This window comes from Eptatretus burgeri, chromosome 9 (assembly GCF_056783735.1).
Source record: "Eptatretus burgeri isolate ZD-2024b chromosome 9, Ebu_testis_v1, whole genome shotgun sequence".
In the NCBI taxonomy this organism is placed as follows: domain Eukaryota; kingdom Metazoa; phylum Chordata; class Myxini; order Myxiniformes; family Myxinidae; genus Eptatretus; species Eptatretus burgeri.
The window spans coordinates 7,717,025-7,734,109 of record NC_140969.1 but is presented as its reverse complement, the minus strand read 5'-3'; the positions used below and the strand labels follow the sequence as shown (position 1 = coordinate 7,734,109).

At 43.6% G+C, this 17,085-nt stretch overlaps 1 protein-coding gene across 1 annotated transcript in view; it reads right to left on the bottom strand.

Annotated features, from left to right (window-relative positions):
- LOC147019483 (potassium voltage-gated channel subfamily KQT member 4-like) overlaps positions 1 to 17,085 on the bottom strand; it is a 311,546-nt gene that overhangs the window by 95,782 nt on the left and 198,679 nt on the right. Inside the window, exons 6-10 of the mRNA XM_085894007.1 lie at positions 16,358 to 16,484; positions 14,439 to 14,602; positions 8,697 to 8,822; positions 8,210 to 8,320; positions 106 to 201 (exon numbers count right to left, since the gene is read on the bottom strand). Coding sequence (XP_085750133.1) covers positions 106 to 201; positions 8,210 to 8,320; positions 8,697 to 8,822; positions 14,439 to 14,602; positions 16,358 to 16,484 — 624 coding nt within the window. The remainder of the gene's footprint in view (positions 1 to 105; positions 202 to 8,209; positions 8,321 to 8,696; positions 8,823 to 14,438; positions 14,603 to 16,357; positions 16,485 to 17,085) is intronic.

Genomic DNA, 17,085 nt, shown 5'->3' with positions numbered 1-17,085 from the left:
AAAATAAATAAATAAAAGTTTAACAAAATAAATATTAACAAATATCAGCTTGTGTCAAAATAGTGCAGTGCTAAGTCCCAGGTATCGTGAGACCTGCTACCCCACCTGGATAAGCGAAGCAGCCGGGCTTCGCCGTTTCTCAAAGTGCTTCTGTCTGTGCTGCTCCTGGACCTTCAAAGCAAACCCTGAGCCGAGGATGCCCTGAAAGATACAAGTAATGCATTTCTTAAGCTGTATTGTTTTTATTGATAGATTTCTTTCATAATACAAAAAACGGGGGTAGGGAGTTACAAGAGATCTGAGAATTATTAGAGCCAATCCTTGTCTTTCATTTTGATTTCCATAATTTTTTGAAAAAACACTCACCGTTAATAGAAAATGCAACAGGTATACCAGAGATACCCATACCTTCTCCCCGAATACTGCCAGGTGTTGCCATATATGGAACTTCTTTCTCTTTCAGTTTATTCTTCTGATACACAAAGCTTAGCAAAAGGACTTTTCGTCTTTCTTCGGTTTCTTTCTAAAATTATCGTATTGTTCTTATCTTCATATTTTTACATCTCTCATGATATTTATTGTCCCATGTTTGCCATCACCCCCATGGCTCCGTCAACTGAAACAAATTATTGTTATGTTTGTGGGGGAGATGGAAGAACTTCATAATAAAGGTAGGATTGCATCGAGTAGCATGACCCGTGGATGTGTAGCAGACATCTCGGTCTGTAGGGAAACTGTCAACTTAAGTTCTTACATGTCACTACATGGGGGGGGGGGGGGTGGGTGCTGTGTTAATTTTGTAGGGATTAAGGCTAATTTCTCCCGGTATGTGATGGCCTCCTGTGACATTGTCCTATGATTTTACATTTACAAGTCTGGTGATAAAAAAAGGAATCAACAACAACCAAGCTTAACTTTCCAAGCAGGCAAAAACCCTGCCTCCAGGAATGACAACTAGCAAACCATGCCCCCCCCCTCCTGGAGTGGATTATGGATGGGCGTGATGTCGGAAGAATCAGAGGAGAGGGTTGTGTGAGGTACGTGATTGGAGGCAAAAGGATATAGGTCGCTGGCTTCCCCTCGTCATGGTGAAGAAGGTTGCATGATTCTCGTGTTCGTGCTGAGGAGAATTTGCCCGCATGCTGGAACAAAATGCGAGCCATTGACTGCTTGGCCGAGCTGTGAAGCATGTACGTTTCTGAGGAGGGAAGAAGAGCGTGTGTTGCGGCCTTATCACGGGGCCTCAAAAAATTGTTTCATCGTATGGTCGAGGAGGGAGGAGGGCGATCATGGTGAACAGACCTGGTGCAAGAGAGGAACGGTCGGCATATTCGCTCGTGAAAAGAAGCTGCACGCCGGTTTCTGAGTCATGGCGTTAAATACCGCCACACGCACGTTTCCTCACGTATGTTTCCTGCCCAGAGAGTGGCTTGGCACCATCTTTGAGTGCGTTTGGCCACGCAGTGACTATGCGGTTTCGATGACGCCAGATCCAAAACGGATAATCTCTGGACGAACCTAAGTGCCAGAATAAAGAAAGGGATTTTTCTTTTGTTTTATCTTTCCCCTTATCCGTTTTTGTAACTGTGTGTCGAGGCGCCTCGACTTTAGGCTTCAATTTACTTCACGTTTTATTATCACGTTTGACTTATTTCCATTATGAATATTTGATTCATGTCCATTAAACCCCTATTTATTAAGATTGCTTGTGTGTCTATTTGTTTTGGGTTCGAGTATAAACCCTTGTCCTCCGTCCTGGTGAGTGCCTCTGATGCACTCCCTTGTCACCCTCCCGTCTCACGCGTGCATTAACATCCAAGGATCACAGTCATGCCCACCATCAAGGGAGAACTGTTCGGCTATCCATCCAGGTCGGTCTTAACCGGTGTGGACATGACACTGTGTGTGTGTGTGTGTGTGTGCGTGTGTGTGTGTGTGCGTGCGCGTGCGTGCGTGCGCGCGCGTGCGTGCGTGCGCAGTATACATATTGTAAATTCACTGCTTTTGACATTTGCACGTGGTACCCGTTTCTGTCTGCGCTGTCGCTGAACAAGTGATGAAACCAGTCCTACAGTTCAGGAAGTGTGTAGCATTGGGATTCTCATGTATGTACTATTTGTGAATGTCTTTACAGCAGCTGTGGAGGAACTCTTGGAAGAGTTTGAAACAGCAAAGGGCTTAACGAATGGCCCAGACGCACCGAGCCGGATCGAGGGCCTGATCGCACCTCCAGCTCAATTTGGTTTGTTCAAGGTTGATCGAGTGACATGCTCGATTCCTCCTTCTAACAAGCTACTCAAAATGGTGACTTAGAGCATTTTGTTTTGCTCAATGGGAAAGTGTTTGAATTTGGAGGTCATTCGTGCTGCCAAATTTGTCCTTTATCGAACTTACTAAACCGTTACTGTTTTTGATCGTGCTGGCTCAAAAAACCCAAACGAGACTCAGTTCATTCATGTGTGTATTTAAGGAAAGGGAGAACAGGGAACATGCAAAGACCTTATTCACCTCTGATGCAGGCTTTCCACGGAGCCCAAATGGTACCTCTCTCTCACCTAATTTGATTTCCAAACCAAGCTGTTTTGATATCTCGCCAACCGATATCTAACCTACCAGGGAATATAACTTACAAACCTTTTTGCAATGCAGCACTTTTGAAATTCTGTAATCCGCCCCTAAATGTTTGGCGTGGATGTGCAGAAACCCCCAGAAGTTGAAGACTTTTGGGTGAAATAAAATGTATTATGTGACCAGGATAAGGATTGTTGCATGGAATGGCTCACCATGCTTCTGAAAGAAGCAGAAAATACTTGGAAAAGTACCTGAGAGAAATGGCTCTGCCTCTGCACAACAAAAATCTTGGAGAACTTTCTCAACCCTCAGAAAATGATTTTATAAATGTAGCCTATGTTGACCTTTTTGGCTTATGTTTACGTCAAAAATAATAGGTGGTTGAATTCAGTAACCTGATTTGCAAATGCTCTTCAAATTTAAAGTTAATTGGATTAAAATTGAGGATTTTAGAAAATTTGGCCCAATTTGGCCTTTTGGCAGATGATGTCAAAATTAATAGGTGGTTGAATTCAGTAACCTGATTTGCAAATGATCTTCAAATTTCAAGTCAATCGGATGAAAATTGAGGATTTTAGAAAAATTTGGCCCAATTTGGCTCAAATTAGCCTTTTGGCAGATGATGATGTCAAAATTAATAGGTGGTTGAATTCACCGACGTGACTTGCAAATGGAATTAAAATTTCAAGTCAATCGGATGAAAATTAACAATTTTAGAAACAATTAAAAAATTTGGTCTATTTTGGGTTGACCTTATGGCTTATGTTGACCTTTTGACCTAAGATAACTTAAAAAGTAATAGGTGGTTGAATTCACTGACCTAATATGCAAATCCTTTTGAAATTTCAAGTCAATGGGATGAAATTTGAGCATTTAAGAAAATTTGGCTCAAATTGGCCTATTGGCCTATGTAGACCTTTTTGGTAGAAGAGATTTTACGAAACTTCAATGCGAGACCGTTGCAGGGTCGGTGACATTGATACCTGAAAATTTCAGAACGATCGCTCAAGCGGTTTTGGCTGGAGGTGAGCGGACAGCCAAACACACAAACAAACGGAGGCGATCAACATACTTGTCAAAAAAAAAAAAGCCAAGTAATTAGGCAGTCGACTTCTGAATTCGACATTACAGCTAAGCACGAATAAGAAGAATATTTCGACTTTTAATCACTAAATTACTTCTTTATAAATCGGAAAAAGACATCATATGTATTATGTGGGGTACCGTCGATATGAGGTTGTCTGAGCGTCTTGGGTTCCCTTTAACAGGCCCACAGGCATACCACGGTAGAAGGACCAGAAGAAACGACAAGACTAGAAAATACTTGTTGCAGCTTGCTCAGGCGCTGTAAATCCTGTTCATAGTCAACGGCTCCACAGCCTGGCCTGGGGGGGCTCCAGCGCACACCCGTTCTTATGCAGACAAAAGGTGGAAAAAAAAGATCGTGCTCTTCCCGCAGCTCAGCCCTCACTGCTGCATGAACTGGGCCTGACTCCCACCAAACTGCAACGTGGCCTCTCCAACTTAACTGGATTGCGAAACCATCTCCCAGACTCGAGCAACCAGACTGGGAACAGCTCTCCAAAATCTGGCAACAGGACTGGTGACACCTCTCTCGGACTCTGGCATCACCTCTCCCAGACTCTGGTAACTGGACTCGCAACAGGGAAGGAACCTCCACCGCACAAGTGCAGATCTTATATAGGCTCTCTGGACAGCCCTGCCTTGTGACGTCTCCCTGCCCTGTCTTACCTGCACTGATGAGCGATTTGGCCACCACTCAAGGCGAAATCCTGCCACTGAGCTTCTTGGATCATCCCAAATGTTCCAGGCCCTGTACGGGCATGCCAAAACCTGTGCCTCAGTCAGCTCAGAGGGCCACCATTCTCGAAAAGGACAGATGTAATAATAATAATAATAATAATAATAATAATAACATAATACCATTCCTTTCATGCAATTAAGGCGCAAAGGGCTACCAAGGCAGTTTAATTGGCAAGGAATACAGTCCTGGATGGGTCGCCACTCCGACACAGGTTACCCCAAATGGTTATTACCCCAGTACACGGGTATTCATTTCGCGACCTCAGAAGAATGACAGGCTGAGTCAACCCCACTTGGTGTTAATTCAACGGTAAACAGGAGCTGAAACTCAGGATAAGAAGATTACAAAGGTAAAAACATTAAAGAGGGTTTCAAGGGAGAAGCAGTTTTTGACACAAACATTTGGGATGGAAGATGACAGCTTTCTATTCAAATATCAACACATAATCCTTTACATCACAATTAAGTCATCTCACTCTTATGCTAATGTATGTTCTCAGGGAGTAACTATTTCTAAGCTATACAATCTTAACACATCGAAGCCATTTCCGCAATAATATAGAGAGGGCGAGGCAAAAGTCACGATACAGTTGTGGAGTATCTTTTGCTTCATCTGTTTTTAACGATACGTATAAACATAGTTGTACTCCACATCAACACCACGGTTGAGCATAACCAGCTGTCACATAAATTAGTTCATGATTCACGACAATTCAGGAGTTTGAAATTGGACAATATGTTTCAGTTCAAAATTACAGCTCAGGCGACAAGTGGATACCCGGTTACATTGCCAAGCGAACGAGTCTTGTTTCATACACTGTGGAAGTGCCAACTGGAGGCATGCAGCAGTTGTGGAAGCGACATGCCAACCAGATCAGACTCCGAGCTTCGACGTTGTTGTCGAAAGTTGTCAGTGATGTTGTTTTTTCAGCAGAAGTGGAAGAAGCTCCTGAACATCAGGAATAGTGACGCACGGGTACTTGAGGAGAGCAACGTTGCAGTGGATGACATTGAGGGTCCAAAGGTCGACATTGTTCCGGAGTCGATCAGGAGGCGTTACCCACAAAGAGATCGAAAACCAAAACAACCGGATTGCTGTGGCTGTAAAAATAATTGGAGGCCAAGCAGGCAATGCACAAAGACTGAAGTATTCATTGCTCTCATTGACATATTGTGTACTACATGGGTACGTAAGCCATGGACATTGCTGGAGCATTTAAGATTACAATTGTTCTGGGGGGGGAGGGGTAGGGTTAAAAGGGTGTTAATTGTCTGAGGAGAAGGATGTGTGATGTAATGCTATGTTAGGTCTGCATATGCGTGGACGTGATTCAAAGCCTGTTGTGTTGTGCAATGGTCAGATTAAAAGCTTGTTGGACAATGGTGGCGTTCTTGTAATTCGTGTTTCTCTTTGCCTCTTGACACGCATTTCGGTTTTGGGAGAACTGGACATCAGCAGTTTGAGCACCAAAGTTGAAGAACAACATAACAATGTGTTGAGTTCATGTCTGTAATTAACTGTAGTTAACATAAATCGCTTATTTTATGTTATTGTTTCAATTTTATTTGTATTAATAAAAGAGGGAAATCAATATCGCACGCATGCATGCATGCACGCACGCACGCACGCACACGGAGGGGATGTTGGGATGATGATAGAGATAGAGGACAGGGCCCGAAAGTCAGTGTTTACAAGTCAAAGAGACAGAATAGATTAAAATTGTTGGGTCACGACAGTTGGTAGAAGGGGATGAGGAATCAAGGGTCAGATGCACATTGGAATTGCGTGCGATCACTTGGATTTATTGACTACTATTAATTTTATTTGAAAAAGGAATAGTACGAAAAAGCAAAGAAAGAAATGTTAAAAGGTAAAGATTGAAATGAAAGAATAATAAATAGAAAAATTAATGTCGGAGAATAGAGAGAAAAAACAAGAAAAGCCAAAAAAAGGACGAAGAAGAAAGAAAAAAACAAAGAAGTGGAAAAAGAAACAAAATAAATTAAAACTTGCAAGAACAACTGAATATGGAATCCATCATTGCTTCAGACATGAAATCCTTCCTCTTCTCCAATGGCTTGATTTCCAATCATCAATTTGGTTTCAGACCAGGTCACTCTACCCTGGATATGCTGCTACTGCTCTCCCATCAATGGATGGAGGTCCTCAATGCCAGACAGGAAATCCGAGCCGTATCCCTGGACATATCACGTGCTTTTGACACAGTCTGGCACCCTGCCCTACTCACCAAACTCTCTTCCCATGGTATTCAAGGCCATCTCCACTCATGGCTCGCAGACTTCCTCTCCTGTCGCAGTCAACGTGTGGCCCTAAATGGAGTTCTTTCATCCCCTCTTCCTGTGCAGGCTGGAGTTCCTCAAGGTAGCGTTCTGGGCCCTGTTCTTTTTCTGGTTTTCATCAATGATCTCTCGGACTCTCTGGAAAATCCTCTATTTCTCTTTGCCGATGACTCCACCCTCTGCCGTACCATCTGTCATCCCTCAGACCGGCAAGCAGCAGCTTCTTCGCTCACTGCAGATCTGGATAAAATCACAAACTGGTCCAACACGTGGAACATGTCTTTCAATCCACACAAATCTCACACTCTCACTATGTCTCTTCGAAAGGACCGTTTACAAAACCCCCCCATCCACTTTCTCAACAATTCTCTGGAAGAAGTCTTTTCTTTCAAGCTTCTGGGTCTCACTATCTGCCATGACCTTTCCTGGGAAAGTCACATTTCCAACCTTGCCTCAAAAGCCAGTCGCCGACTGGGAATCCTCCGTCGTGCAAAGTCCTTCCTCGGCCCTCTTGAGCTCCTGACTACTTACAAAGCTTTTGTCCGTAGCCTGATGGAGTACTGCTCTCCCCTCTGGGCTGGTGCTCCTGCCTCCCACCTTTCTCGACTTCACGCTGTCGAAACCAGGGCTTTTAAGATCATTGGCATCTCCCGCAATGAAGCTGAGTCTTTGGGCCTCTCACTCAATCACCGCAGGTTGGTCGGTGGTCTTTCTGTCTTCTACCGACTCCTCTCCAGCCTTGCCCCCTGCTCTCTCTGCGATTTGTCCCAACCACATTTCCACAGGGCGCTCAAGGTCCGCCAACAACCCCTTCTGGTAAAACTACCAAAATCACGAATCACTGCTCATCTTCACTCTTTCATTCCTCTTTTTCCCGCCTTTGGAATAAACTTCCTCACTCTATTCTTTCCCATTCTTCCCTCCAGGCTTTCAAAACAGCTGTTCACCACCACCTCTTATCTTCCCCCATCCAAATCCTCGATCTTTTCTACCCCCGATAATCCACCCAAGCCCACTTCCTTCAATTCTCCTGCTTTCCTTCCTGAAAGTCCCTGTAATGTCCATCTTCTCCTCGCCATGTTCCCCGTCCCATCCCCATCCCTCTCCCTTCCACAGTTCACCTGTGTCTGTTCCCCAATGTTTTGTCCCTTCCACTCCCACCCCTCTTGTCTCATGCCTCCTTGCTGTGAGTTGTGTGTTAGCTCTCATTCGAGCCTCGACCAAGGTATACAAAAAAAAAAAAAAAAAAAAAAAAAAAAAAATAGGATTAAGAAAGATGATTTTTTTTTAAGGATAAGGGAAAGATTAAGTGCACAGAAGGAAAAGACACAATTGACAGAGACAGAGAAAAGCCAAGAAAAAAATTAATCAAATTCAGTTTTCATTCCTGCCATTTCACCATTCCAGCCTCTGCAATAGGAATGTGCTAATATAAGTTTTGAGTGCTGCCTAGTTCTGAGTGTGTCCACTCTGTGTGAGATCGACTCTTGGAAACACATTTGGCAATACTTACAGCAGGTAGGGAGAAAAATGAAATTCCAACCAATGCAAAAGCTGCAGCCAGCAACTTTCCCTTCCCGGTCACTGGGTATTTGTCCCCGTAACCAATGGTGGTCAATGTTATCTGAAAGCATTTGAAACCAAGAGTGTTAGGGATATCCCTCTGTTAATCAAATTTTCAAACAAACAAGAAAAACCTTCAAAAACGCTTGTTATGTTATCTAACATGCAAAGCTCTTTCGAACCACTGACTCACTGACTGATATTAAAGATCGGTATTCCGGGTGATGTGGCAAGCTTAAATTTTGCGTGCTGATGGACATCGAAGCTGGTACACCGGAAAAAAGTCGCATAATCATCGGACAACACCCGTTGATGGAAAAAAAAAATGAAAAAATTTCTCCTTCTGTGAGAAAAGACTTCACAGTACGTAAAACTGTCTGGATAGTAGTAGGTGGATAACTTATGAATCGTCAGTGCTATGCGAGAGAGGAACCTACCATTGCCCACCATAAGGCATCTGAGAAAGTAGAAAATTCCTTGTTTGTGTCTTTCTCTGCCAGATAGACGAGGAAGGAAGAGAAGATGAGAGCCAGGAATCCGATGTACCAGGCCGTGATCAGCTCCTGCATAGATATCGTAATAGGATCATTATGTTATGACCTTAGTGAAAAACAAATGGATAAATATCAATCAAATGTTTTCATCTAAAGTTACTTTTAAATTTATTTAGACGCTAATGACATTTAATAGACAACCCGGGGGCTGCTATTCTTGACAAAAAGTTTAGCCAATGAATAGAGGGCTAAAAACAACAGGGTAAATGTCTCCCGTGTGCCACGAGTAGAATATGCATTTTCTATGAGAAAAGAGGTTCGTTATAAATGCCTGTCAAAGACTTCAGCGCTCTGTACACCGCAAACAGAACCACATAACTGCTTCTGGAAAGTCTCCAAAGCTACACGTGTGACTGAAATATCTATTCATTCCACAATATGAAAAAAGTCATTCTACACTTCCTTCACTTTCCTTCTCTTCCATTACCTTCCTCCCACATTCATTCCCGATCCTACCAACTTCCTTTCCCCTTTATATACACTCCTGTACATTTGCTCTTACCTTCCATTTTCTCTGCTATACTATTCTCCATATCAATCCCTCCACCCATCCTCAATTTTCTTTATTCTCAGTGTCAGGTCAGGTGTGGGAGCATGCGCCAGAACAGTACCAGGTATGGGAACATGCGCTAGAACATCGCGTCACTGCGTCCACTTTCCGCTAGTACTACAGGGGCCTCGATATAGCCATCCCCCAGACAGATGCCTGACCCATCTCCATCTCTTGAGATGCCAAGGAAGGTGTACCCTCCTCCAAACTTTTGTTTGTAATAATTCGATTGTCTCAAAGCCCTGAGTGCGTCGATGAAAACACAAAACATCCCAAATTAATTGCAGTTTTTAGATTCTTCTTTTGGCAAGTGATAGTTTTCCCTGGAGATTGGGAGAAATTCATCAATAGTATTGTCACATCCCTGAGTAGCTGGACCCACTGCTGAGCTCGACATCCCGAACATATGGACCTATCCCAGATTCTCTGAGCAGTTGAACCTTGGATTCCAGCATGAGCAATTGTGCCTGTGTCCTCATTATAATTTATAAGGTTCCTCCACAACATTTGATTTTAAACTAGTATGGACTGCCCAATGGAGCATTGCTTGCAAAATAAATAAGATTTTTATGCCCAATTTTTTTTATTTTAACAAAAAACTCAAAGCACTTCTCTTGTATACGTTTTTTGTTTTGTTGAATGAATCTGCTGCTATTGCAAACCAAATATTTTGTGGATGGCAAAGGTGGGAAGCAGCAACACACAGTTGGCCACGTGTGAATACTGGATCACGCAGGTACACTCCAACTCTGCGAAGATTCACCTTGAGCCTTATTTATTGTCATGGTAAATGATAGCTGTACTGGCATCTGCTGTAGTTGCCAGACAAATGGGAAGGACGAGTCAGTGGGCTGTAAGGCAATGTGAGGAATTAGCACTATTTTGTGTGATCCTGCAATTGTTACCTGCAGCAGTCATTTGCTTTACAACAGGAAGAACTTGCTGGAAGTGACCTCAAGCACAATCACCATGACACCAAAAGACAAATCTTATTGCATCAGGTTACACAAATGGTCTGTTCCATAGCCTCCAGCATGTAACGATTGGCCATAGGTTCCTCGTCCCAACCAGTAAATGCTGATTGTCGATTATGATCAGAAAGCTCAATTTGAGCTGAAATGCTGCATGTGATGGTGATAAGTATATTGTTACAGGCCGGGGGGGTCGGCCGCCAACCGACCGCTCTGAACGGAGCCGCAAGTCGAGTCAGCCCGACCGATTGCTCGGAATATAGATCGCCGCCCGGATAACTCCGAGCGACAGGTCCTTGTACAAGAACCGAAATACGCCAATCGGCAGATCACGTGGGGTAGGGTTGATTGCCAATCTTCAATGTACCTAAATACCCACGTGATCCAACTACCGGGGTATTCCACCCTCGACGGAACTCGTACGGAACAAACCGCCGAGACGAGCTTGTCTGTGCGCGATTCCGACCGGCGTAATCGCCGAGAACCGTCGGTCCAAATGTCCCCCTATTACGGCAAACCAACGGCTTTCTAACTCCCAACACACGAAATGTTCAGTCAATGAGGGAATGGACGCAACGAGCAGGTTTACATTCACACAAGGACATTTATTATAATGAAACACGTATGCAATTAAATAAGGCAAAACACGTATGCAATTATACAAACAACAAAAGCACGACAAAAGAACTACAGCCGTCTATAAGCAATTATTAATGTACAGTCACTTACACAGTTTAACTTACGGGACTCGGCGCCACAACATTCATTCGAAAGAAAAGCAGGAAAAAGACCCTATCAAAGGTAATGGGGTCAGACTGGACCTCTTGGGTCTTTATAGCATGGGACTTGGCAGACCGAACGAGTCCCACGAGACCGTCGCAGGTTACCTGCACCCTCGTGGTGTCTGGCTTGGGCGACCCGCGACGTCCCGTCCCCACAGCAGCTAGCGTAGCCGCGGTCGAGTTTGGGCCTTCCGTGTGACAGGCGAGCTCTCTCCGGCTCTCTCCACACGAACGCGCTTGGGCGACCCACGATGCTCCTTCCCCACGGCAGCTAGCGTAGCCGCGGTCGAGCTCGGGCCTTCCGTGTGGCAGGCGAGCTCTCTCCGGCTCTCTCCACACTAACACGCTTGGGCGACCCGCGATGCTCCTTCCCCACGGCAGCTAGCGTAGCCGCGGTCGAGCTCGGGCCTTCTGTGTGGCAGGCGAGCTCTCTCCGGCTCTCTACACACGAATGCGTGGTTTGCGCGACACAGCAGGCAAGGCTGCGCCTCCAGCTCGCGTCTCCTTCGCGACGCCCGGACTTCCACGCAGCTCCTTGGCTTCTGGCTTCCTCCCGATTCCCCCAGCTGCCGAAGCAAAAAGCTTACTCCTCCCACGCGACTCGGCACACGAACTCTGCCACGGGACTCCCACGAACTCAGCCCACGAACTCAGCCCTACCACGGGACTCCCACAAACTCTTTTTGAACTCTTCTCACGGGACTTTCACGAACTCAGCCCACGAACTCTTTTTGAACTCTTTTCGAACTCTTTTCATGGGACTTTCACGAACTCATCCCACGAACTCTTTTCGAACAAACAAAAGATATCCTCTTTATCCTTTGCACCCCCTCCCCCGCACCCGGCGTAACTCATGCCCTCGTGATCCACCCCCCGCTCAACCACGGGTGGGAGGGAGTTGTTGACGTCACCGCAGGGTTCTTCTTCCTCTTTGCAGAAGAGGGGGAGGGACGTCTCCATTGTTTCGTTGCCTAACTATTAAATCGATTCGCAGCGCATCTAATCGATCTCTGAACATTTAAACAATGGAAGGTGAGCTATCTAGGGAACATGCACTTATCGACATAGCTGACTAAGGGAACCTGTATGTTGTGTGCAATTGAATTCCAAATTTGTAACAATATTAAGCATAACTTCAAAACGTGAGTACACGGTGTGATCACCTGTGAGGATTGTTGTGGCTATTCTACTCGAAGCAATGGCCAAAGCAATCTTGCACTTGGCACAAACTGCTGCCAGTAATGTGTTGAAATGGGAAGCAACAACATATAGTTAAGTTGACCATGTTTGAAAACTGGATCACGTAGGTACACTCCAACTCAATGAAAACTTTGACCTTGAGCCTTGCCAAAACGCGAGCTGCACTGGGAACTGACGTCGTTGCCAAGTAAATTGGAAGAACTCGATCGTCAGTGGGCTGTACTGTAATGGTGGGAATTATCACCATTTCGTGTGATCTTGCAATTGTTGTCTGCAGTCGTCGTTCGTTGATGTTACATCCAAATCGGTCATCCCTATATTTGAGCAAGGTAAATTGGCAACAGTCCGCTGCCTCAATTTGTAAATACAAATAACCCGGTTTGCGTACATGAAGCAAAAACACGAGTACTACAGATGTACAAATATAATACATCATGGCTGTACTGCACGGATAGATTGCAGTTTGTCAGTGGACTGTATTGCAATGCTGGCAATTAGCACCGTTTTGTGTGATCCTGAAATTGTTGACTGGGGTGTTTTGTTACCAAGCAGCTTGCTATTGCTAGTCAAGCCAGCCGTTCATTAACCATTTTGAAGGAATGCCTGTTTGAGTGCTTAAGCCATCTTGGCGAGCTCTCCAGAAGCTTCTTGGTAACAAACACACTCCAGAAGCTGCTTGATAATGTAGCCGTTTGCAGATTCATTAGCTTTTTAATATATAGGATATAATACATCGTGTTTATTTACGAATGGTAGCTCAGATAATTCAAATTGTGAATACGAGACTTCCGAAGACGTCTAAGACTTTCAAGAAAACCAACATGGCGGACGCAGGATTTTATTCCTGGCCAGTGTGGGTGGAATAAAGCCAGCTGTCCAGCCAATGGGTTTGAAGGCTTCTTACACATGCAGCTTCATTACCTTTTTAATATACAAGATATTTAAAAAAAAACAAAAATAATGAGACGCAACACATAATAAATAAACTACAGGTAAGTTCTAACTGCGACCTAAAACACAATTCCGACAGGCCCTTGACCAGGAAGTAATTTAAAACCACTCTTGAGTACAATGGCCACAATTCTATTGAGTAATATCAATACAACAGGGCAACGCAACAAGCGGAAAATCCGGGGGTAAAGACCAGAAAGCCATATCTCAAACAATAGTTACAAATCTCACACAACAAATGGGGAGAGAGAGAGAGAGAGAGAGAGAGAGAGAGAGAGAGAGAGAGAGAGAGAGAGAGAGAGAGAGAGAGAGAGAGAGAGAGAGAGAGAGAGAGAGAGAGAGAGAGAGAGACAGACAGACAGACGAGAGACAGACAGAGACAGAGAGACAGACAGAGACAGAGAGACAGACAGAGACAGAGAGACAGACAGAGACAGAGACAGAGACAGACAGAGAGACAGAGACAGACAGCGAGAGACAGAGAGAGAGACAGAGACAGACAGCGAGACAGACAGCGAGACAGACAGCGAGACAGACAGCGAGACAGACAGCGAGACAGACAGACAGAGAGAGACAGAGAGAGACAGAGAGAGACAGAGAGAGAGGTCAAGCTGGTGAGGTCACCATCAGTGGAATGTGTAGCTCCTCCCATTATAAAGACCATTCAATGAATGTTAAAAATCAGAATTCTTTTTGAGTTTATCAAAAGGATGACAATTCTAAATCTCATCATCATTCGTCCATATAACGCCATTTACCTGTTTATCATCAGCATTGAACTGAGAATTGGCTTCTATGTAAGAATTCCATGAGAGATTTTATTTTTCCATTTACACCATTTTCAAAACAGTTTGTGTTATTAACTGTGTTGGGAAACTCGTTGAACAAATACAAATTGCTTATCTTCATCAAAAGTGGTTAAAACCTTCAAACAAAAGTGATCTCAACATGGCCAAGGTAAAACCCGTTACACAACGACGCAAACAAACTTCAAACACAAATATTTTAACAGTAGTGTTTCGAAAGTGCAGCAGTGCTAATTTCACAGGTTCCTCTTTATGAAGTGAAATGGTTTATCTGATAATGATTCCCCCTGAAACAAACATTTTAATCGAAATATCAATAGATGATTGGATCTTTTTTGGTAAAAAGTTCAAAGTGCCGCACGAACCTTACTGTGAGCATAGACCACTGAACCGAGAAGTTTCCAGGTGCCGCCCCTGCGGTCCATCGGCAGGACCTGCAGGAAGCGCAGGCTGCGTAGAGCCGAGGCTGCAATGTTTCCTTGGGTACCAGCAGCTACAATCGCTAAGGAGGAGGCGAGCACCAGACTATCTGTTGGACACACAGAGATTCCATATCAGATGCCCCTTTCTCAAAGAACACAGAAAAAAAAAAAAAAAAAAAACTTAATTGCACTGACAAATGTACCCGAACACCAAACAGAAGATCAGAGAGAATGTAGAACGAGAGAGGGATGATGGATACGTGTATTAATTGTATGATCCATATAGGGTAGCTATATAGTCCGATATGATGTTGCCTTTGAGCTTTCTGGTCTGGGTTCAATTTCCAACCTGACTCTAAACTCTTAAATTGGTGCTTCTCAGGCAGGGTGTTGCATCACAGAGTGCACTGTCTCTTGGTTGGACATTAAGCTGGATGTCCTGTTAAAGATCCCATGTTCTTTTGACAATGACAAGGTAATTTATTGCTGGCACCCTAAACACATAACAAATTCCTGCCAAAATCAGATCGAGTTGAACGTTTGGCCTGATCAGTCTGTTTGTAAAAGACAGCCAAAATCTTTCTCCGGTAGATTCCATAATAATGTGAGAACAATCGGGGCCATTAATGTTGTAGTAGTAGTATCAGTATCAGTAGCACATGGTGTATTCATATGCAAAATCGTTCATGGAGGGCTAGGTACATCCACTTTCAGTCACAAAACCATTGCCCTTCTAAGGGTCTGTGCATCATCGTAATTTTGAGTCTTTTGTCTTTCGACACTCCATTGACACATTGTGTGCCATTTTTCGTGTTTTGCTCATTTGATGTTGGTATTTAATCTCCTTGCTACTCAGGGACCATTTATACAACTGCACATTACACCATGGTAACTTTCAATGACAGTTTGAACGTTCTCAGAAGCACCTCTTGGGCTATCATGATGCTGTCCCAATTAGAACACCACCTCCTCCCACCCCCAAGATCCCGAGGTCCACTGAGTACAGTAATTAGGTTGCTTCGGGGATGTGGCACACCTTTCCCTGAGAGAGCCAGTTGTACCCATATCATATCCAATGTCAATTGATAATGTTTCTTGTACATCTGTGCTGAATGCGATGTCTGCGAGACGGTCTCATCAAGGGAGAGTGTACGGTTGGTGTTGTACATTCCTCACCCGAAAAACACCTTAACACTTAACCCATCCTCCTCCCCCCACAAAGTTACATAAACAAATAAAAACAAATAAAAACACAAAAAAAAACAAACGCAAAGAAAAAAAAAATGATTACATTTTTTTACACCCTGCTGATGTCCCGAAGCCTGTGACACTTTCCCCATCCACACTCTTCCCTCCATTCCCCAATGAAATCAAGTCGTTAGTTTGATGGATTTATTTAATTTGGTGTTGGTGTAATGATGGCATGATGAGCCAAATGGCCTCCTCCTGTGTTAAATTTCGTTGTTATTCCTTATTATATCCTGGGACTGTGCAGCAGACCTTGACCCATGACAACATATAGAAATAAGAATGAACTCTCATTCAATTTACACTTTAAATAAACCTCTATAGCATTTAGCACAATGTCTAATTGTTCAGAATATGGACAATAATAAACTACAAATCGTTTGTAGACAAAATTGTTGGCCATTTGTAACTGTTTTCCGCTTTCATTCGGTATTTGGCAGCATGATGAAGGCGATGCATTTTAATGTTCTGTGCACGGAAATCCGACCGCACAAAGCAGTGTTTTGATGTTCCTCCCATTTATGAATGTTTCATTGACGACTTGCAAAACTTTCCATGTAAAAAAAAAGGTGAAAGAAAAAGACAACACAGGGAAGGTAGATAAAATGACTCACCAATGATGACAAAAGGCTTGCGTATATAGCGCAGGCGACCCTGCCAGCCACGGTAGCGACAACAGCAGCCAGATGCCCAGATACGCACAAAGTACTCGATCCCAAACAACACCATCATTATTCCCTCCTGTCATAATGGTAGATTTGGCAACAAAAAAGGAGAAAACAATTGCTGCACTGAAATATAAATCAAAACATTTTCACCCATTATTAATGCAACTTGGTTTCGGCAAAGACTTGTTCATTATTGGGCTCGAAATAAGCTTTTATAGGACACTTGCATCCTATGCAGTCAATATTTAATGTCATATTCATTTTGTGGGATTCCTAAGTAGCCATATTTATAGCAGAATAGGACTTTATATACTAATAATATGGAATAGGATAGAATATAGAATATAATAGAATAGTATACTCTGGAATATGATATCATATATATATATATATATATATATATATATATATATATATATATATATATATATATATATTTATGGACATCTATATAGAATACTGTCGAACCCAGTGATTCATTGGGGATACGTTCCTGGAAAATGCCGTGAATGGCGAATCCCGGGGCATTGTTTAAATGGGAAAAGGGGGATAGCTTCCCGGCAGTTCCTGACCCACGAAAAATACTGCAAGTGTTAATGTCACGCATTGTTTCAAAGGAAAAAAGGGGATAGGTTCCTGGCAGTTCCTGATTCATGAAAAATGCCGTGAATGGC